The sequence below is a fragment of the Eumetopias jubatus genome, unplaced genomic scaffold, assembly GCF_037043125.1.
Source record: "Eumetopias jubatus isolate StellerSeaLion01/CBP00866 unplaced genomic scaffold, mEumJub1_p1.0 scaffold_10, whole genome shotgun sequence".
NCBI lineage: Eukaryota > Metazoa > Chordata > Mammalia > Carnivora > Otariidae > Eumetopias > Eumetopias jubatus.
Window position 1 is genome coordinate 111,685,321 of NW_028274816.1, and position 21,790 is coordinate 111,707,110.

The following is a 21,790-nucleotide window of genomic DNA, read 5'->3' on the forward strand; positions in this document are numbered from 1 at the left end:
TATACTTTTGACCAGTAAGCTGTAAACTGGGGGTTCCCACAACCCCCTCCTTGGTTTGGACCATTTGCTAGAATGCCTCACAGAACTCAGGGAAACATTTATATTTACTGCTTTATTATAGAGGGTGTTACGAAGGATGCAGATGAATAGTCAGGTGAAAGAGATACAGGACAAGGTCCAGAAGGGTTCGAAGTGCTGCAGGAGCTTTTGTACCCTTGGAGTTGGGATGTGGATGTGTTCACCTTCCTGGAAACCCTCTAAACTCCTTGTTTGGGGATTTTTATGGAGACTTTATCACATAGGCATATTGATTATTACCTCTAATCTTCAGCCCCTCTCCCTACGCAGAGGATGGAGGGTGGGGCTGAAGTTCCAAGCTTCTGATTGTGGTTTGGTCTCTCTGGTGACCAGCCCCCCTCTAGAAGCCCACCAAGAGTTGCCTCATTAGAACTTAAGATGCTTCTGTCACCCAGGGAATTCCTAGGGATTTAGGAGCTCTTTGTCAGGAACCGGAGGCAGAGACCAATATATATACATTTCTTATTTTACATATCGGTTAGCTATTTAGGGATCCCAGCTGCATATGGGAGTCTTTGATCCATCGTCCTATCTTGATCAGACCCCAGCCTCTCAAGGTTATTGGATCTTGACAGATGGGTCAAGCCTTGTACTTTTATTGCCTCTACTATCTTGGGTCCTATATGGTTTTTCAGCCTTTGAGGCTTTCTCAATCTTTCTTGAAAGCTTAGGCATGTTTGTTAAAATAGCATTATATTATATCCAGCAGGTGTTTTGTTTTTTTTTTTTAGGTATTTTGTTATCAGGAAGGTTTTCAGGATCTTGAGTATAATACTGGATCTTGAGTATGTGCTAGAAACCAAAAACTATACAGCTTGCTTTTTCTAAAAATTGAGGTAAAATTCACATAATAAAGAATTAACCTCCATGAAAAAAAAAAGAATTAACCAGAGTGCCTGGGTGGCTCAGTCCGCTAAGCGTCTGCCTTCAGCTCAGGTCATGATCTGGGAATCCTGGGATCAAGCTGTATTGGGCTCCCTACTCAGCAGGGAGCCTGTTTCTCCCTCTCTGCTCATCCCCCTGCTTATGCACATGCTCATGTTCGTGCTCTCTCTCTCTCAAATAAAATCTTTTTAAAAAAATAAAAAGTAACAGTCTTAAAGTATATGATGTGGTGGCATCTAGTACATTCACAATGGAGCCATTCCTTCTATTTGGTTCCAAAACTTTTGGAACTAGTTCCAAAAAGGAAACCCCATACCCATTGAGCAGTCTCTCCCCCTTCTTGTCTTTGCGCAGTTCTATCTACCTGCTTACTATTTCTGTGAATTTACCTAGTCTGGGTATTTTATATAAATGTAATGATGGACTATGTGGCTATTTGTTTGGTTTCTTTCACTTCTACATCATTAACCTCTTTTCAGGGTTCACTCATGGGGCACCTGGCAGAATTGCATTCCTTTAGTGAATAATATTCCATTGTGTGGATATGCTGCATGTTATTTATGCATTTAGTAGTTGATGGACATTTGGGTTGTGTTCACCTTTTGGCTATTAATGCTGCTATGAACATTCATCTACCAGTTTTGTATTCTGTGTTCATTTCTTTTGAGCATATACCTAGGAGTAGCACTGCTGGGTCGTATAGTAATTCTGACTCCGGGTTTAACTTTTTAAGGAACTGTCAAACTGCTTTCCACAGTGGCTGCCCCATTTTACATTCCCACTGATACTGTACAGGAGTTCCAGTTCCTCTGCTTCCTTGCCAACACTTGTTATTTTCTGGGTTTTTTTTTAAATAGCTGTCTAGCAGGTGTGAAGTGGTATCTTATGATTTTGATTTGCATTTCCTAATGACTAATGATATTGAGCATCTCTATGTAACTTTTTAAAAGGTAAAGCACCTCATGCTGTCCTTGCTTGGAACCATCCAGTGGCTTCCCGTCACACTTAGAATAAAACCCCAACCTCCTTATTCTGGCCACAGAGCCCTCCTGACCAGCTCCTGCTACCTCTCCTTCCACAACCCTTCTCTTCGGTCCATGTACACTGGCCACCCTCCTGTTCCGTGGACACACCAAGTTTGTTCTTGGCTAGAGAGTATTTTATGCTCAACCATCATGCTCCCCCGTCTTCTAATGGCCAGCTTTTTCTCCTCACTCTGAGCTTAGTATGTTGCCTCCTCTGAGAAACCTGTCCTGACTCCCCAGGCATTAGACTCTCGACTTTTGTCTCCTGCCATTTCGTCCTCTGCCTAGCACTCAGACACTTTTTTTGAATATTTGTTCAGCTGCCTTTTCCTACTAGAATGGAAGCTCTACAAAGCTCATCTCACCTAGTGCTCAGGTTCTGGCTCCCAGAGCAGTGCCTGGCATGATATAATCACTCAATAAAAATAGCTTTGATAAATTAATGTTTTCCTTTCCCCTAGATTTTATGTAGTTTAAAATAAAAATCTTGGGCTCCTGGATGGCTCAGTAGGTTAAGCATCTGCCTTCAGCTCAGGTCATGATCCCAGAGTCCTGGGACTGAGTCCTGCATCGGGCTCCCTGCTGAGCGGGGAGTCTGCTTCTCCCTCTGCCCCTCCCCCCCGCTTTGCGCTCACTTGCTCTCAAAAATAATTAAAAATTAAAAATAAACATCTTTGGGGCACCTGGTTAAGTGTCAGACTCCAGTTTTCAGCTCAGGTCATGATCTTGGAGTTGTGGGATTGATCCCCATGTTGGGCTCTGTACTCAGTGCAGAGACTGCTTCATATTCTCTCTCCCTCTCCCTCTCGTTCACACACACACACACACACTCACTCTCAAATAAATAAAATCTTAAAAAATAAAATAAAAATCTTTATCCTTGCTATGAGAGACTGAACCTTCATTTTTTTTTCCAATTAAATGGCTGGTTGTCCAAATAACATTTACTAACAATTCCTATCATCTCCATTAATGTCAAACACTCCTTCTTTCGTATTCTATATTCTAATATAAGGACATCTTTCTGGAGGCTCTTTTGTTTGTTTGATCTGTTTGTTCAGCCCTTTGCTGGCATCCTACTATTTTAATGATTCTAAGTATGTATTTTCATGCTTTTGTAGGGTTTGTCAGTGAAACAAATGGCATGCTCAATTTAAATAATTTGAGGAGAGTTTAATCAAGGTACTATTTATTCAGCAAGATAATGCAGGGTTTAGGGAAACCACAGGAGCTAGGTCACTATCCTATGTTATTAACTAATATCCCAAGGCATAAATAGGCAAGAGGGAAGTTTTGCCAGAACCCAAAGGAAAGAATAATGGAGAAAGCAGCCTTAAGAGTAGAGGTGCTTTTGGTGGAAGGAGTAGAGGGAAAAATAACCAGATCTCACTTTCCTTCCTTGCTTTCCATTTCCTGCCAGTGCGTGCTGCTTGCTGAACTCAGTCGGAAGTGAGAGGGCACGGGACCTGGTGAGGTGTTCCCTACAGGCCAGGCCCCAGGGCATAGAACAGGGCAGAGTGTGTGGATGGTGCATCTGGAGCACAAAAGGCATTCAACACATAGGACAACTCTAAAAAATTCATTGGCTTTTCTCATACATACACTTTAGCAGTGGTCACAGTCTTAATGTGCAATTTGTTAATGTTAAAACCAGCCTCTGTACTTGGAATCTCTTCTGTTTTGTCTGCGGGTGCTTACCTGCTACCACCTGTTCTGTTATTGGAGCCCGTTCCCTGTCTGTGTCCCTCCATCTGAAGTCTGGTATATATGAACTCCCTTATTGGTTCTTCCAGCTCAGGCTAAACAATTAGATCCTGAAACCCTGCTAACTAGCAGGGTGCCTGCTCTTTGTTAGTCTCTTAGGCAGAAAAACTATTTTGTGTAGTAGACACCTTTCCCTTCTGCCATATTGCTCGTGGACTTTGACCTTCATTGGGGTTGGAAACTGGATTTCTTTTAGTTTCCCAGAGTGGGGTACAAAGATTCTGAGCAGCGTCCAGTCTTGAGTGTTGTGATGAGTCAAGAGTTCTGCTCTGGTCACAGGGATGAAATGTTGTGGCGTGTGAGTATTGCCTTTGCTTTCTTGGCATTTTACACTTGGCTTTGGGCTACTTTACTCTTACCTTGAATAGCTGACTTCCCTGGTACCTCTCATTTCATTCTTCATTCTTCTCTTTCTTTTGCCTAGCCCCAGTAGGGCAATGAAAGGAGAGAATGATTTAGTCTTCTGCAGAAGAAAGCAAGCTCTGATTTTCAGAGTATAACTGGAGATGGGGCCCCTGGGTGGCTCAGTTGGTTAGGTGTCTGCCTTCGGCTCAGGTCATGATCCCAGAGTCCTGAGATCAAGCCCCACATCGGGCTCCTTGCTCAGCGGGAAGCCTACTTCTCCCTCTCCTTCTGCCTGCAGCTCCCCGTGCTTGTGCTCTCTCTCACTATCTCTTTCTCTCTGTCAAATAAATAAAATCTTAAAAAAAAAAAAAAAAAAGCATACAACTGGAGAAAGCCTTAGTCTAACTTAGAGAAGTTTAAAATCAGGTCAATCTAAAATTTCATGCTATAAGGATAATTTGTTACCATTGGGGGGGGGGACACAGTAAAATAAAAACTCCTCCACTGGACACTTACTGTCTTTACCATTCAGAAACTTATGGAAGGGACTTTCAGTATCTCTGAGACCATCTCCCTTCCTTTACAGTGGCAAGTCATGGAGCTGGAGGGAGAACCTTATTCTCCTGAACTTGTGTTCTCTCCATTATACCAACTTGCTTCTCATTGACTTTATAGTATAGATGGCTCACCTGTTTTTTTCCTAGCTCTCTAGCTAGGTTGGAAGCAACTTGAAGGCAGTAACCAAGTCGTATACTTCTAAATCCATACAACTATGCATGTTTATAGCACGTGCTCTGCACACTGAATGAGTTTATTAAATTTCTTTCTTTTTTTTAAGATTTTATTTATTCATTTGACAGAGAGAGAGAGACAGAGAGCACAAGCAGGGGGAAAGGCAGAGGCAAAGGGAGAAGCAGACTCCCTGCTGAGTCAGGAGCCTGACGTGGGGCTCAATCCCAGGACCTATAGATCATGACTGAGCTGAAGGCAGACTCTTAACCATCTGAGCCACCCAGGCGCCCTGAGTTCATTAAATTTCTGTTGAATTGAATAGATTGATGATCTTTGTTGAAGAATTAATGACTTTAGGATAAAGGAGCTAAGGAATTACTGAAGACAAAGGCTTTTGGGGAAATAAAATTTTGACAATATTTGGTTAGGAAAAAGAATCAGAAAGACTCTACTGAGTTAATGATCTTTTTGAGTATGATCTTGACCATTAATTTGCTATTCACTCAGCTGACATCTCTGTAAAGGAAAAGGACTACAAGCAAGTGACGCTGAGAACTGTTCAGTTTTAGGGTGGGAAGGGTAGTTTTTTTATTTTTTTGCAGATAGAGATGTTCTCTGGGGCTCCTGCAGTCTGGGTAGGGAAGACAGAGAGGGAGGAAGTATGTTATGGGCTGATAATAAGAGTATTGCCTTGCAGATATTTCCAGAGAAGGTTTGCAAGAAACACATTTCTTACCGTTTTCACTTTTTCAGGGGAGATGTTCAGGCACTTCTCTTTTTTTCTTTTTATTGAGTTGGACTGTGTTGCTGAATGTGGGCTGCTTACAGTTGGAGTTGAAAGTGCAAAAGGACCTCCTTCCTTAATTCCTGAGTCCTCCATGGAGGACTAGGAGCCATCTGGATGTCAGGAGAAGAAGCTCTTAATGAGCTCTTTTTGTTTTGCTCTAAGGACTTTTGAATTGATTGTTAAATTCCCTTGAACTGTGAAGCCTACCTTTGCTTTGATATGGTATTTAAGGGGGGCAATTCCAGGGGCTCTGTGATGGATATATGTACCAGCAGCTGTTACTCTGTGTTGTGACTCTCTCCCCCGCTGGCTCCCCACATCCACAGCCCTGCAGGTGCCTACTGTGGGGGAACTTCTGACCCATCCTCTTGCTTGATCTAGGCTCTTTCCAGGTGGCATGGCCCTCCTCGGAGACAGACATCAATTGCAAAGATCAGAGTGGGCTGGCTTTTGAAAAGGTTTTTCAAATTCTGCTCTGCAAACCTGCTGAGAAATGTGATGTTCCTTTCATGTTTCTATTCCATCTGTCTTTTGAGAGGGTCTTCTTGTGACTGGGGGCTATTGATGTTGGCTGCAAATTCATTTCAAATTAATTTCTACATTTTTGTCACGAGCATCTAACAGCCATTGTATTTTCTTGATCTTGACATGGCTCTAGTAAGGCTGCCAGTGAGCAAGAACAATTTCATTATACTCAGTAATGGAAAAGTTCTCGTTCATCATGGGGGTTATGTTAAAGGCTGTTCTTTGTTCTCTCCTTGGAATAACACTGGGTCCTGAGTAAAGGTGTATTACAGGGTTGTATTAGCTATCTAGTTAACTTTCCGGTGATACTTCTTATGCAGTCATTAATACATTTATTGACTACCCACTGTATGCCAGTCACCCTGGGGTTTCCACTTTACCATTTCCTATTTTTACAACAACCCTGCAAGATAGTTGTTATCCTTGTTTTGTAGATGTGTGAAAAAACAAAACTGGGGCGCCTGGGTGGCTAAGTCATTAAGCATCTGCCTTCAGCTCAGGTCATGATCCCAGGGTCCTGGGATTGAGCCCCGCATCGGGCTTCCTGCTGGGCGGGAGGCCTGCTTCTCCCTCTCCCACTCCCCCTGCTTGTGTTCCTGCTCTTGCTATCTCTCTCTCTGTCAAATAAATAAAAATAAAATCTTAAAAAAAAGTTAAAAAAACCCTGAATCTAACATTTAAATCCCATGTCAGGTATGCATATGGGGGTGGCCTTTGGTCTACTGAGTCTAAAGTCTGCTCTCTCTGCACTATTCCAGGGGGCCATAGAAAGCCAAAATTAGCCCACCACCTGTCTTTGTTTTATTAGGATATGGCCACACCCACTTATTTGCATATTACCCGTGGTTGCTTTTATGTTATAATGGCAAAGTCCGGTAGTTCTGTTCTCTGACCAGAGAACATATGGTCCACAAAGCAGAAAATATTTAATACTATCTGGGCCTTTAAGAAAAAGTTTGCCAACCCCTACTGATAGTGGCCATGTCCTTAGCAAAGAGGATGGTTTTTCTGGCTGCAGATTGCAGTTACAAAACCCAGAGTCTATCCTTTATCTGTCTGTATTTCTTTTTTCCTTTTCATTTCCTTTTGTCTTCTAAATATTTTTGTTAGGATTCTGTAGAGGGTAGTGGCTTTTACCTCTGAGTCCAAATTGCAATTATTAATGCTTTGATTGATTTATTTAGAGATTTCCTGTCAGGATTCTTGTAATAGATGGTTTGAGATTCTAAATGGGTTTTGTTGACTCTAAGTTTTTCAGCAGGTCTGTCTTTCTTGAGGGAGAACGAGTAAGATAGTGGAATAGTCTGAGGATCTAGCAAGTTCTGTTGCTCTCATTTTGAAGGTGTTCTTGCCTGACCTTATTATGTTTACAAATTCTAGCTGACGTGGGTTTGAAGAAATATGAGTATTAGTTTTATGCTCCTCAGGCTTGCCTATAAGGATATCAGTTGTAAGGCAGCAGTTTTCAAATTGTCCGTGTACATAAGAAACACTTCAGGATGCTTACTAAAAAATAATATATGTGTGTGTGTGTGTATGTATATATGAATATGTATATGTATATATTCCCAGACCCTCAGCCTTGGAGATTCTGAATCAGTGTGTCGGCTGTAGATGCCCCTGATGCTTATGAGGAAAAGCTAATTTGGGGAGTGCAGTCCTGGCTTAATGCAGTGACTCCGGGTAGTCCTAACAAGGATAGTATTCCTGACTTTTTTTTTTTTTTCTAATTTTGGTTCAGTTTATGTTGGGATGTGATGTTGTAATTGTAAACTTTATTTATTTAAATAAAACGTAATAGGAAAATTGGGCCACTATAAATGCATTTTAACTACTACTTTCTTCTATCACTAATAGCGACAGTAAGCATTTTCTGTTTTATGTAGTGCTTTATAGTGCTAGAGTTCCTCATTATACACATCTCATTTGCTTTTTATGTCACCCCTTGAGGTAGATGTGGCAATTAGTATAACTTTCATTTATCAAATGAGGAAACTGAGATTTAGAAAACAAGTGATTGCTGTATTCTGCAGCTAGTAAGCAGTACCTCTAGAATTCCCATATACCAGTTCTAATTTCTAGTCTAGTGTTCTGTGCAGTGTACCCGAGTTCTTATGACACCCATTTTGGTTTTTAGAGGAAAATATATTCTTGTGTAACTCATTTGCCTTCTGATAAGAAGGACAGCTTGTACATAATTAAATACTTCGGTAATCTCTTGTAGGTGACTCATGGAGGAAGTGAGCAACAGGCATATATGCATTGGTACATCAGTCTCTTTATAGAACTTCCCTAGCACAGAAAAAGAAATTTCTCTCCTTTTCTTTGACAGAAACTTTATAAGACAGGTCGGGAGATGCAGGAGAGGATTATGGACCTGCTCATAGTGGTGGAGAATGAAGATGTAACTGTTGAGCTAATTCAAGTGAATGAGGATTTGAACAACGCCCTCCTTGGATGTGAGAGGTGAGCTGATGTACGCCCTCCCTACCCTCCTGCACTTGTACTTTCTCCAGCAGTGGTTCAGCATTCTTTTAAGAGTACTTGCTGGGTAAACACTCAGTTAAGACCAGGAACAGCTTCAGGACAAGGCTGCCTTCCTTCCAAGAGTGGGAATATGGTCCTGGCCTTCTGGGAGCCTGTGATACGGCTTGCAAGAATGAGTTGCACGTCTACACAGTGACGGGGGCTTTCTCAGGCAGTGTAAACATCTGACCATAGCAGGGCCTGGATCTTATTCACCTGATAATGTCTGCACTGAGCACATTGTAGACTCAAACAGATGAACAGTATAAACAGCATCTTGGTAAAAGTGAGGTTTATCCTAAGTTCGAGATGGACAACATAGAACAGTGCAGAGGAGAGGGGAGGATATTGTATATGAAGAAAATAGTCTATACAAAACCAGAGCAGTAGTGAGGACATTTTGTATATGAACATAGGTTTTTTTTTTTTAATTTCCATTCAGAAAAGTATGAAGGCAAAAACTTTAAATATTCATCATTTTGTCACTACATTTTAGTCTTTTTCCTACTTTTTTTTTAGTTGTGCTCATGTAAAGAACATACATTTCTGTTTCTCCAGTTTTATTCACTGCATCACAAGTATTTGTATAGCCTGTGCTTTGAATTCCTTTTGATAAGCTATTATGTTTAAGAACTCCATAATAGTCCATGTCTTTCCCAGTTCACTTATGGGCATTTTAGTTGTTTCTAACTCATTTATTCATCAAAGTAAGAGTCTTATAATATACTGGAATAGGCAAGGCTCTAAGTCAGAAAAACACCTTGAGTACAAATAGACACACTTGGAAATTGAAATAAGTGCTGTGAAACAAAGTGCAGGAGGTCGGCTTGGTAAGAATACCAGCCAGACCTAATCCAGGTGGGGAGGAGGGGGAAAAGGGGAGTGTCGATGAGGAGGTGCCGTTATGGTGAGCACTGCAAAATGAGTGGGCATCGATGGAACGAGAAGCAGAGCAGGAGCTCGGAGGGTTTGTGAAGCTATGGAAAACCACACAGGCCTGGGGAGAGAGTGAGCAGCCAAGATCCAGCCCCCAGGTGCTGGGGCATGCCTAGACTGACAGGTGACTTTTTCCTCTGTCTTAATGTATAAAAACGTGTGGAATCTAACAAACACACAAACAAAACAACCAAGCTCATAGGTACAGAGGAACTTGGTGTGGTTGCCAGAGGTCCGGGGGGTGAGAGGTGGGAGTAATGGGGGGGACGGGGTCAAAATGTAAATAAATAAATAAATAAAAGGAACAGCAACCAAATGTAATGTGTGGGCTTTACCTGGATCCTACTTTGAGCACACTAACATTAAAAAACATTTAGTTCCTACTGAGAGAAATTTGATTATGGATGGAATATTAATATTAAGGACTTAAGGGGGAAATAATGGTTAAGTCGGTGGTTAAGTTGGAAAATGCCTTTATTTTTGGAGAACGCCTTCTAAAATATCTAGGCATGAAATGTCCTAAAGTCTATAATTTTAAATATTTCAGCAAAAAATGTATAAAGCAAATCTGGCAAAAGATACGGTTATTAAACTTAGCTGAGGAATACAGGGGTGTTCATCATACTGTTCTCTTTACTTTTCTATAGGTTTGAAAGTTTCCTAATAAAAAGTTAAAGTGAATGAATCTGAGTTAACAGTTAATGTCACCTATATAAAGCAAATTATTTCAGTGCTTTTAAAATACTGTATAAAACAGTTGTCCAGAAATGCACCCAAAGATCTATGGTTAGGAACCTTGAAAAAAGGAGAAAAAAAGTCCCACAGCTCCAGGCAAGTCTCATGATCTCTTTCCAAAACTATCCCTACCACTTCCTGTCATAGTAATTCTAGAGCGTCTGTGCTCCCCACACTTTTTCTAGATCTTTTCTCAATAAGAATGATGTTGGCATTTTGGGTGAGACAGTTTTCCCTTGTGTGGACCCTACTTAGTGGTTCATAAGGGAAGTAGGGGAACAGGGCTGGATTCAAAAAAATTTTTTTATGAATCAAATCTTGCTGATATCTGGGAAGATTGCTTACCTTTTTTTTTTAATTTTTTTATTGTTATGTTAATCACCATACATTACATCATTAGCTTTTGATGTAGTGTTCCATGATTCATTGTCTGTGCATAACACCCAATTCTCCACGCAAAATGTGCCCTCTTTAATACCCATCACCAGGCTAATCCATCCCCCCACCCCCGTCCCCTCTAGAACCCTCAGTTTGTTTTTCAGAGTCCATCGTCTCTCATGGTTCGTCTCCCCCTCCAACTTACTCCCCTTCATTCTTCCCCTCCTGCTATCTTCTTCTTTTTTTTCTTAACATATATTGCATTATTTGTTTCAGAGGTACAGATCTGTGATTCAACAGTCTTACACAATTCACAGCGCTCACCATAGCACATACCCTCCCCAATGTCTATCACCCAGCCACTCCCTCCCTCCCACCCCCCACCACTCCAGCAACCTTCAGTTTGTTTCCTGAGATTAAGAATTCCTCATATCAGTGAGGTCATATGATACATGTCTTTCTCTGATTGACTTATTTCACTCAGCATAACACCCTCCAGTTCCATCCACGTCGCTGCAAATGGCAAGATCTCATTCCTTTTGATGGCTGCATAATATTCCATTGTGTATATAGACCACATCTTCTTTATCCATTCATCTGTCGATGGACATCTTGGCTCTTTCCACAGTTTGGCTATTGTGGGCATTGCTGCTATAAACATTGGGGTGCACGTACCCCTTCAGATCCCTACATTTGTATCTTCGGGGTAAATACCCAGTAGTGCAATTGCTGGATCCTATGGTAGCTCTATTTTCAACTGTTTGAGGAACCTCCATACTGTTTTCCAGAGTGGCTGCACCAGCTTGCATTCCCACCAACAGTGTAGGAGGGTTCCCCTTTCTCCGCATCCCCGCCAACATCTGTCATTTCCTGACTTGTTAATTTTAGCCATTCTGACGGGTGTGAGGTGGTATCTCATTGAGGTTTTGATTTGGATTTCCCTGATGCCGAGCGATGTTGAGCACTTTTTCATGTGTCTGTTGGCCATTTGGATGTCTTCTTTGGAAAAATGTCTGATCATGTCTTCTGCCCATTTCTTGATTGGATCATTTGTTTTTTGGGTGTTGAGTTTGTAAGTTCTTTATAGATTTTGGATACTAGCCCTTTATCTGATATGTCATCTGCAAATATTTTCTCCCGTTCTGTCGGTTGTCTTTTGGTTTTCTGGACTGTTTCTTTTGCTGTGCAAAAGCTTTTTATCTTGATGAAATCCCAATAGTTGATTTTTGCCCTTGCTTCCCTTGCCTTTGGCGATGTTTCTAGGAAGAAGTTGTTGTGCTGAAGTCGAAGAGGGTGCTGCCTGTGTTCTTCTTTAGGATTTGGACGGACTCCTGTTTCACGTTTAGGTCTTTCAGACATTTGGAGTCCTTTTTTGTGTGTGGTGTAAGGAAATGGTCCAGTTTCATTCTTCTGCATGTGGCTGTCCAATTTTCCCAACACCATTTGTTGAAGAGACTGTCATTTTTCCATTGGACATTCTTTCCTGCTTTGTCAAAGATGAGTTGACCATAGAGTTGAGGGTCCATTTCTGGGCTCTCAATTCTGTTCCATTGATCTATGTGTCTGTTTTTGTGCCAGTACCATACTGTCTTGATGATGACAGCTTTGTAATAGAGCTGGAAGTCTGGAATTGTGATGCCGCCAGCTTTGCTTTTCTTTTTCAAGATTCCTCTGGCTTCGGGGTCTCTTCTGGTTCCATAAAAATTTTAGGATTATTTGTTCCATTTCTTTGAAAAAAGTGGATGGTATTTTGATGGGGATTGCATTGAATGTGTAAATTGCTCTAGGTAGCATTGACATCTTCACAATGCTTGTTCTCCCAATCCATGAGCATGGGACGTTTTTCCATTTCTTTGTGTCTTCTTCAGTTTCTTTCATGAGTATTTTATAGTTTTCTGAGTACAGATCCTTTGCCTCTTTGGTTAGAGTTATTCCTAGGTATCTTATGGTTTTGGGTGCAATTGTAAATGGGATCGACTCCTTGATTTGTCTCTCTTCTGTCTTGTTGTTGGTGTATAGGAATGCCACTGATTTCTGTGCATTGATTTTATAGCTGATACTTGACTGAATTCCTGTATGAGTTCTAGCAGTTTGGGGGTGGAGTCTTTTGGGTTTTGCACATACAGTATCAGATCATCTGCAAAGAGTGAGAGTTTGACTTCCCTTTGCTGATTTGGATGCCCTTGATTTCTTTTTGTTGTCTGATTGCTGTGGCTAGGACTTCTAATACTATGCTGAATAGCAGTGGTGATAGTGGACATCCCTGCCGCGTTCCTGACCTTAGGGGGAAAGATCTCAGCTTTTCCCCATTAAGAATGATATTCGCTGTAGGTTTTTCATAAATGGCTTTTATGATATTGAGGTATGTACCCTCTATCCCTATACTCTGAAGAGTTTTGATCAAGAAAGGATGATGTACTTTGTCAAATGCTTTTTCTGCATCTATTGAGAGGATCATATGACTCTTGTTCTTTCTTTTGTTAATGTATTGTATCACGTTGATTGATTTGCGGATGTTGAACCAACCTTGCAGCCCAGGGATAAATCCCACTTGATCATGGTGAATAATCCTTTTAATGTACTGTTGGATCCTATTGGCTAGTATTTTGGTGAGAATTTTTGCATCCATGTTCATCAAGGATATTGGTCTGTAATTCTCCTTTTTGATGGGGTCTTTGTCTGGTTTTGGGATCAAGGTAATGCCTCATAAAATGAGTTCGGAAGTTTTCCTTCCATTTCTAATTTTTGGAACAGTTTCAGGAGAATAGGTATTAATTCTTCTTTAAATGGTTGGTAGAATTCCCCTGGGACGCCATCTGGCCCCGGGCTTTTGTTTCTTGGGAGATTTTTGATGACTGCTTTAATTTCCTTAGTGGTTATAGGTCTGTTCAGGTTTTCTCTTTCTTCCTTCTTCAATTTTGGTAGTTGATACATTTCTAGGAATGCATCCATATCTTCCAGGTTATCTAATTTGCTGGCATAGAGTTGCTCATAATATATTCTTATAATTTTTTGTATTTCTTTGGTGTTGGTTGTGATCTCCCCTCTTTCATTCATAATTTTATTGATTTCGGTCATTTCTCTTTTCTTTTTGATAAGTCTGGCCAGGGGTTTATCAATCTTGTTAATTCTTTCAAAGAACCAGCTCCTAGTTTCGTTGATCTGTTCTACTGTTCTTTTGGTTTCTACTTCATTGATTTCTGCTCTGATCCTTATAATTTCTCTTCTCCTGCTGGATTTAGGCTTTATTTGCTGTTTTTTTCTCTAGCTCCTTTAGATGTAGGGTTAGGTTGTGTATTTGAGACCTTTCTTGTTTCTTGAGAAAGGCTTCTATTGCTGTATACTTTCCTCTCAGGACTGCCTTTGCTGCATCCCAAAGATTTTGAACAGTTGTGTTTTCATTTTCATTGGTTTCCGTGAATTTTTTTAATTTTTCTTTAATTTCCTGGTTGACCCATTCATTCTTTAGTAGAATGTTCTTTAGCTCCATGTACTTGAGTTCTTTCTGACTTTGCTCTTGTGATTGAGTTATACTTTCAAAGAATTGTGGTCTGAAAATATGCAGGGAATAATCCCAGTCTTTTGGTACCAGGTGAGACCTGATTTGTGACCTAGGATGTGATCCATTCTGGAGAATGTTCCATGGGCACTAGAACAGAATGTGTATTCCTTTGCTTTGGGATGGAATGTTCTGAATATGTCTGTGAAGTCCATTTGGTCCAGTGTGTCATTAAAGTCTTTAGTTCCTTGTTGATCTTTTGCTTTGATGATCTGTCCATTTCAGTCAAGAGGGTGTTAAAGTCCCCCACTATTATTGTATTGTTGTCAATGTGTTTCTCTGCTTTTGTTATTAATTTCCTTATAAAATTGGCTGCTCCCATGGTAGGGGCATAGATATTTACAATTGTTAGATCTTCTTTTTGGATAGACCCTTTCAGTAGGATATAGTGTCCTTCTTCATCTCTTATTACAGTCTTTGTTTTAAAATCTAATTTGTCTGATATAAGGATTGCCACCCCAGCTTTCTTTTGGTGTCCATTAGCATGGTAAATGGTTTTCCACCCCCTCACTTTCAATCTGGGGGTGTCTTTGGGTCTAAAATGAGTCTCCTGCAAACAGCATATGGATGGGTCTTGTTTTTTAATCCAGTCTTATAGCCTGTGTCTTTTGATTAGGGCATTTAGCCGATTTACATTCAGGGTAACTATTGAAACATGAATTTAGTGCCATTGTATTGCCTGTAAGGTGACTGTTACTGTATATTGTCTGTGTTCCTTCCTGGTCTATGCTGCTTTTAGTCTCTCTCTTTGCTTAGAGGACCCCTTTCAATATTTCTGTGAGGGCTGGTTTCGTGTTTGCAAAGTCCTTTAGTTTTTGTTTGTCCTGGAAGCTTTTTATCTCTCCTTCAATTTTCAGTGAGAGCCTAGCTGGATATAGTATTCTTGGCTGCATATTTTTCTCGTTTAGTGCTCTGAATATATCATGCCAGCCCTTTCTGGCCTGCCAGGTCTCTGTGCATAGGTCTGTTGCCAATCTAATGCTTCTACCATTGTAGGTTACATATCTCTTCTCCCGAGCAGCTTTCAGGATTTTCTCTTCGTCTCTGAGACTCGTAAGTTTTACTATTAGATGTCGGGGTGTTGACCTATTTTTATTGATTTTGGGAGGGGTTCTCTGTGCCTCCTGGATTTTGATGCTTGTTTCCTTCCCCTCATTAGGGAAGTTCTCTGCTATAATTTGCTCCAATATACCTTCTGCCCCTCTCTCTCTTTCTTCTTCTTCTGGGATCCCAATTATTCTAATGTTTCATTTTATGGTATCGCTTATCTCTTGAATTCTGCCCTCGTGATCCTGTAGTTGTTTCTCTCTCTTTTTCTCAGCCTCTTTATTTTCCATCATTTGGTCTTCTATATCGCTGATTCTCTCTTCTGCCTCATTTATCCTAGCAGTTAGTGCCCCTATATTTGATTGCACCTCATTAATAGCCTTTTTGATTTCGACTTGGTTAGATTTTAGTTCTTTTATTTCTCCAGAAAGGGTTTCTCTAATAACTTCCACGCTTTTTTCCAGCCCAGCTAGTATCTTTAAAGTCATGATTCTGAACTCTAGGTCCGACATCGTACTAATGTCCGTATTGAGTAGGTCCCTGGCAACGGTACTACCTCTTGTTCTTTTTGCTGAGGTGATTTTTTTCATCTTGTCATTTTGTCCAGAGGAGAATAGATGAATGAGAGAACAAAATGCTAACAGGTTAACAACGTCCCCAGCAAATATACTCTCTACAAATCAGAAAAGACCTGAAACCAGGGGAAAAGAAAGGGAAAGAAAGAAAAAGAGGAAAAAAAATGAAAAAGGTAAAAACAAACAAAAACGGAAGAAAACAAAAAAAAAAAACAGAATATGATCAAATATGATCAGGCTAGTGCATAGATCAGTGCCACACACTGGATTTTGGGCGTATTTTGGTCTGTTAGAAGAAAGTGCCTCCTAAAATTTTAAAGGAAGAAAGACTTATATATGTTCAAAATAAGGGTTGATACAATGAACGGATGGAATATGACTGTAAAGATGAAAATTATAAAAGATTTTATAAAAGGAATTGATAAGTTTGAAAAAAGAACGAAGATTTAAAAAAAAAAAAAAAGGGAGAGAATATGATCAGGCAGGAGACTAGAACAAAGCCATACACTAATGATTTAGGGTATATTTTCATCTGTTAGAAGAAACTATCTCAAAATTTTAAAGAGAGAACAACATATATATATGCCTAAAATAAGGGTAACTACTATGAAGGGATAAAATATGACTCTAAAAAAGAAAAATAAGAAATGTTTTTTTAAAGGATTGATAAGATGTTAGTTGAAAAAGGGAAAAAGAAAAGTTGAAAAAAAAAACAGTTAAAAAAATTAACTTTGAAAAGCTAATGAATCATGGTAAAAAAGCCATGAATTCTATGTGCAGTATTCCCCTAGCACTGGAGTTCTCCCGTTCTCCTTGATTGGTAAACTTGGTCTTGGCTTGCTGGCTGTTGGTGCTGATCTTCTGGGGGAGGGGCCTCTTGCTGTGGTTTCCAAATGTCTTTGCCGGAGGCGGAATTGCCCCGCCCTTGTCTGTCCGGGCTAAGCAATGTGCTCGGGTGTGCTCTCGGGAGCTTTTGTTCCCTGCAAGCTCTCAGTACAGCTTTGGAGTACCGCAGTGAAAATGGTCGCCTCCCAATCTCTGCCCAGAGGAGCCGAGAACTTGGGGCCCCGCTCCTCAGTGCACCCCCAGAGAAAAGCAGTCGCTCCCGTGTCCCTGGTCTCCGGCCGCACTCCGTGCTCACCGGCCTGTGACCGAGTGTTTCTATTTCTGGCTCCCGACCCTGTGTGGAGTCTCCAAACCCAGCAGATCCCTGTGGTGCACTCCCGCGCCGCTCCCCCCAGGGTAGGAAGGGGAGTCTCCCCGGCTCTGCCGCTTGTTGGGTCCCTGCTGCAGGAGCAGTGTCCCGACTGGGCCGTGATCACAGTTTATGGCAACCCCGAGCTGAAAGCCCGCGCCTCGGCTCCGTCCCTGCAGCGGGCTTCCCCGCTCCGATACCTGGGAGCTCTGCTGCACTCAGGCACCCCCGGTCTTTCTGTGACCCCGAGGGTCCTGAGACCACACTGTCCCGCGAGGGTTCCACCTCCCGCTTAGCCACTGGAGGGACATCCCTCAGCAGAGCCGGCTTCTAAAAGTTCCGATTTTGTGCTCCGTGGCTCTATCACTTGCCAGAAGCGGCCAACGGAGGCCCCCTCCCCCGCCGTCTATCCTCCCGAATATCGAGTATCGCTTTGGGTTCACTTCTCCGCTCGTCCTACCTTCCACTAAGTGGTCACTTCTCTGTTCAGAGAGTTGTTGCTACTCTTTTCTTCGATCTCCTGTTGAGTTCGTAGGTGTTTAGAATGGTTTGATCCCTATTCAGCTGAATTCCTGAGACCAAACGAAATCCAGGTCTCCTACTCCTGCACCATCTTGCTCCGCCCCCCTCAAGATTGCTTACCTTTTTAAGACTTAAGTTTGTTCCTATCTATTAAAGAGGATAATATTACTTATTTGCAGTGTTTTGTTTTTGTTTTGAGTACTAAATGAGTTCATGTATATGAAAGCACCTTGGGGAGTGTTAGCATGTGGACACTCATTAAATATTAATTTCTTCTCCCGCCCCCCCCCCTTAACATCCCACTGGGCCTTTTAACTTACTGACTTAGAGTTTTTTCTGTTGATCATGAATGAACCGAGAGAATCAGTGAAATAAAACCAATACCTATGAAATGAGTTTTTTCCTTTACTGTCTCTTACATACGGGCTATCAGAGACTGCAGCCATTCATTCATATGAAGAATTGACCATGTGCTGACTGAGCATGTGAGCCCAGCAACCAGTGTTGTCTGAGCACTGAACAAACTCAGATTCTTGCCTTTTGTTTTCTGCAGCATAGATCTTAGTAAGTGGAAGACAAGCTCAGGAAAACCACATGGCCGTCAGCAGTATGCTGCCTTCTGGTTTTCCTTTTGGGGAGTTCTATTACAAACCATTAAGACCACTGACTAAAAGCTTCTTCTGAAGGGGAATATCTGTTTATTGGGTCTAGATATCAAGCGATTGGGTTCCTTCTGTGAATGGCTCATTCTGATTGAGCCCTGAACCATGTATGCCAAAAGTAACTACACTCAACTGTGGGACCGAAACACTGAAGTCCTAAGATTCAGAGAGAGATTTTTTTGCCTCTAGAAAAGATAGTAGTCTTGCTATATTAGTTTTCTTTTTTTTTAAAGATTTTATTTGTTTATTAGAGAGAGAGCATGAGTGGGGGGAGGGTCAGAGGGTCAGGATCATGACCCAAGCCGAAGGCAGTTGCTCAACCAACTGAGCCACCCAGGCGCCCGCTATATTTGTTTCCTGTAGCTGCTGTAACAAATTATCACAAAGTTAGTGGTTCAAAACAGCCTAAACTTCTTATCCTACCGTTCTGTAAGAGTCCAAAATGGGTCTTGCTGGGCTAACATCAAGGTGTCAATAGGGGTACACTCATTTTTGGAGGCTCTAGAGGAGAATCCCTTCGCTTAACTTCTGCAGCTTCTCGAGGCTGCCCACTCTCCTTGGCGCATGATCCCTTTCCACCATCTTCAAAGCCAACATGGGCTAGTTGAGTTTTTTTATACTGTATCATTCTTGCTTCCCCTTCTGCCTGCCTCTTCACATTTAAGGGCTTTTGTCATTACATTGCTCATCTGTATAGTCCAGGCTAATCTCCCTATTAAAGTCTCCTTATTAAGGCAACCTTCCATTTGCCATCCAACCTAACATATTCACTGTTCCAATGACTAGGGTATAGGTATTTTGGAAGGGGGGAGCCCTATTCTGTTCATCACAGTCTGCCCTCTGTTCCCCCAAAGATTCACATCTATCCACATGCAAAATATGTTTGCTCTATTCCAACATCCCCCAAAGTCTCTGCTCATTACATCTAGGGAAGAGTTGTGCAAATAAGAAAACAGAAGTTTGCTACTCGACACTTGATCTTTGAGGGTTGTTCTTACCCAGCACATAACTAGCGTGCAAAAAGTCAATGCCATAAGGAGGTGGAAGAAAAAACATGTGTTCTAGAAAGGGAAAAAACCCTTAAACTTAAGTTCATGTTCTAATTTAGTATGTTTCTAAAACAACTCTTAGTTTGCAAAGAATTTCCACATTCATCCACCTGTATTATCTTTCTAGGGGTCACCCCTGAGAATAACTTTCTGAGGAAATGCTTCAAATGCTGCTATTCTCTTTTAGCAGAGAACTGGGGATCAGAAGCTATATCCACGATCCTATAGTTAAGTGATAATAAAGCTGACACTTGATCCTTGGACTACTGCCTTCAACTTCACTATTCTTTCAAACCTATTGTTTATTTACATATCTGTTCCTCTTTTATTCCCAGTGTTCAAGCAATGTAAAATTTAAGTTGTAAAAGATCAATATTTTTAGTAGATATCAGGTGTCATAAAAATGAAGATAAGCTGAAAATATGTTAAATGTATTGGAATTGTTATGGAACATTTTTTATAATGGCAGGATTGGAAACAAGTTAAATATTTGAGATTAAGAATAGTTAAACGTCGGGGCACCTGGGTGGCTCAGTTGGTTAAGCCGTCTGACTTCGGCTCAGGTCATGATCTCGGGGTCTTGAGATCGAGCCCCTGTGTCCAGTTCCATGCTCAGCTGGTGGGGGGGGTCTGTTTCTCCCTCTCCCTCTGCCTCTTCCGCCACTCGTGCGCTGTCTCTGTCTCAAATGGATAGATAAAATGTGTTAAAAAAAAAAAAAGTTAAATGTATGCTACGTTCATAGAAGGTAAAATATGCAGCCACTAAAAATTGCATTTTTGAATAACTGGAAAAATGCTTGCAACATAATTGAATTAGGATACAGAACTATGTGAAATATAATTGCAAATAAGCTTAAAAATAGATTAATTTACAGAAAAAGATTACCGAAAGGAAAGGCATCATGATGTTAGTAGGGACCATTTCTAGGTGATGGAACTACTACTCATTTTTTTAAATTTATTTTATTTATTTGAGAGCGAGCACAAGTGCATGAGTAGGGGGGAAGGGCAGAGGAGAGAGAGAGAGAACTTCAAGCAGACTCCACGCCCAACGCAGAGCCTAATGTGGGGCTTGCCATCATGACCCTGAGATCACAACCCAAGCTGAAGTCAAGAGTCAGACGCTCAACCAACTGAGCCACCCAGGCACCCCTATTACTAGTTTTTAATATGTATTTTCTCACAGTTTTCTCTAAAGGCACTACAACCCCTATAAACTGGAAAAAAATATTTTTTTGGAAGAAAAATTTATTAAAGTACTTTATTGGGAGTCAGTGGGGATGAGGCTGATTGTCTTTGTTTCCAGAATATTTGCATGTTAATAATTTTTAAGGATTATAGCATTTTCATATATATTTTCTTTTAAATACTTATGTTGTGCTCTCAAATAGATTCACTCGGAACCAACAAAGGATTTTGGAGCAAAATAGGAACCAGAGGGAAGATGCCAATGTAAGTGAACAAAAATGTTATAAAAAACAATTGAACGTTTTACAAATTTTACAGTAGGGAATAAGGCTTACCTAAAACAAGTCTTAAAACAGAGAGACATCCATTAACAATTTGGAGTGGTTTTGGTGGTGTAGAGTGTTTGCCATAACAATTCAGTGTTATTAAGTTACTAATAAGGGGTCACAAGAATATTGTCTGATTATGTAGAAACTCATGTAGGTGGTGAGATGTGATTAGTACAAGTGTTAGCTGTTGAATAAAGTGTTCTTCAAGATGCATCCAAATAGGATTTTCCTTTCTCCAAAAAAAAAAAAAATAGTCCCTGGGGAGAAAGCCATGACGAGTTATCTGACAACATTTTTTCTGAATTGTATTTTTGTTTGCTTTGTTTTCAGACTACCAGTGAACCTTCTGCCCCATCCTGTGATCTCTTGGACCTTAGGCTCAGTCCTCCAATGCCTAGGGCCTCTCTGGGAGAACTCAACACCATGAATGCTCAGCTTTCAGACTTAAGTAAATAGCACATGGGCCTTTCAGACCAGCAGAAGAGCTTGATGTGAAACAGTTCTGCTTGGTTTCATGATTAAATGCAACCTGGAAAGGACTGAAGTCTGTTTGAATATCAGAGAACTGTATCAGGAGATGTAATTATTCCTTGGCAAATGTTGGGTCAAACCCAACATTTGGGATATATTTGGGGGGGAGGGGAGGGTTGAAACCCATCCCCCTGGCTTAGAATCTCATCGAATTCACCTGGCCTGCTTTTATAGAGGTGGCTCAACGTCATGGCCAAACTTAAAACCACTCTGAACCACACATTATGACCTTTGGGTCTCTCTGCTATGCTACAGCATTAGGTAAGGGAATATTTGATGCAGGTAGAGAAAGTCAGGAATTAGGAGGACTGATCTACATGGTGGTGAAATGTGGAGGAAAAAACAAGGCTTTTGAGATAGAAGTCCAAGCTGAAATCACCTGTCTGCCACCTTTTAGCCACCCAGCCTTTGAGACTT

At 41.0% G+C, this 21,790-nt stretch overlaps 1 protein-coding gene across 1 annotated transcript in view; it reads left to right on the forward strand.

Moving 5' to 3' along the window:
* TOM1L1 (target of myb1 like 1 membrane trafficking protein) overlaps window positions 1–21,790 on the forward strand; it is a 74,097-nt gene that overhangs the window by 27,091 nt on the left and 25,216 nt on the right. Inside the window, exons 8-10 of the mRNA XM_028090595.2 lie at window positions 8,474–8,607; window positions 20,717–20,777; window positions 21,173–21,290. Coding sequence (XP_027946396.1) covers window positions 8,474–8,607; window positions 20,717–20,777; window positions 21,173–21,290 — 313 coding nt within the window. The remainder of the gene's footprint in view (window positions 1–8,473; window positions 8,608–20,716; window positions 20,778–21,172; window positions 21,291–21,790) is intronic.